This window comes from Pocillopora damicornis, chromosome 3 (assembly GCF_964200805.1).
Source record: "Pocillopora damicornis chromosome 3, jaPocDami1.2, whole genome shotgun sequence".
In the NCBI taxonomy this organism is placed as follows: domain Eukaryota; kingdom Metazoa; phylum Cnidaria; class Anthozoa; order Scleractinia; family Pocilloporidae; genus Pocillopora; species Pocillopora damicornis.
In genome coordinates, this window is record NC_142672.1 from 11,697,927 (window position 1) to 11,698,699 (window position 773).

General features: G+C 41.3%; 1 protein-coding gene across 1 annotated transcript in view; it reads left to right on the forward strand.

The window, feature by feature from the left end:
* Positions 1-240: 240 nt before the first annotated feature.
* Positions 241-773, forward strand: part of LOC113667080 (uncharacterized) — a 6,841-nt gene continuing 6,308 nt past the window's right edge. Inside the window, exon 1 of the mRNA XM_089199003.1 lies at positions 241-773. This exon is cut by the window's right edge and continues 133 nt beyond it. Coding sequence (XP_089055129.1) covers positions 376-773 — 398 coding nt within the window. The 5' untranslated portion in view covers positions 241-375.

Below are 773 nucleotides of genomic sequence, written 5' to 3' on the forward strand. Positions count from 1 at the left end.
AATCAAAGAGAGCTTGATTATTTTCTGAACCTTTGAAAAGTGTTTTGATCCATGTTCACCTTTGATCTTTTGTGTAGCATGAAAAGAAAGTGACTTTGTAATGCACTAATAACCACTTCTCGGTTATTTTGTAACGCATGATTACTTATTCTGTTGTGGAAAGTTTTGAGCATTATGTTGAGTTTTTACACGCTATTTGGAACCGGCCAGTAAAGCTGAATAAGGTCTAGTTAACGAGCATCTGCTTGACTACTGACTATAACGGCCTCCTCGCACGAGCCCGGGTTGACGTGCAACATAGTTTGAATAACCAAAAAGGCATTCATAAGAGCGCGATAGACGTTAAGTTACGGAATCCGACAACTTTTAGTGGCGATGATGAATCTTCCTAAAAGTGAAGGTTCTCCCGAGGAAATACCGCAGAAACCACCGACGTTTTTGAATACGGTGAAGGCAGTGGTTTTTAAGAATTTGTTCCCTATAAGCTTGGTCTTTTTCGTAGCTTTAGGAATTTTGGCTCCAGAACCTGGTGTCTTCTTCAGCAAATTACCGACCCACTACGTCTGTGTCATAGGTATCTTCCTTCACAGTGGACTCAAACTTAAAACAGGGGAAGTGACAGACGCCTTTAAAGCATTCAAGGCTCTGATCTGGGGTGTTATTTGTATTTTGTTGATTACGCCGATTGTTGGTGGGCATTTAACTGGATTGTTGCCATTCACTGTCACAAAGAGTCATGCTACGACAGACCGCTCTGACATAAGTGGAAGTAA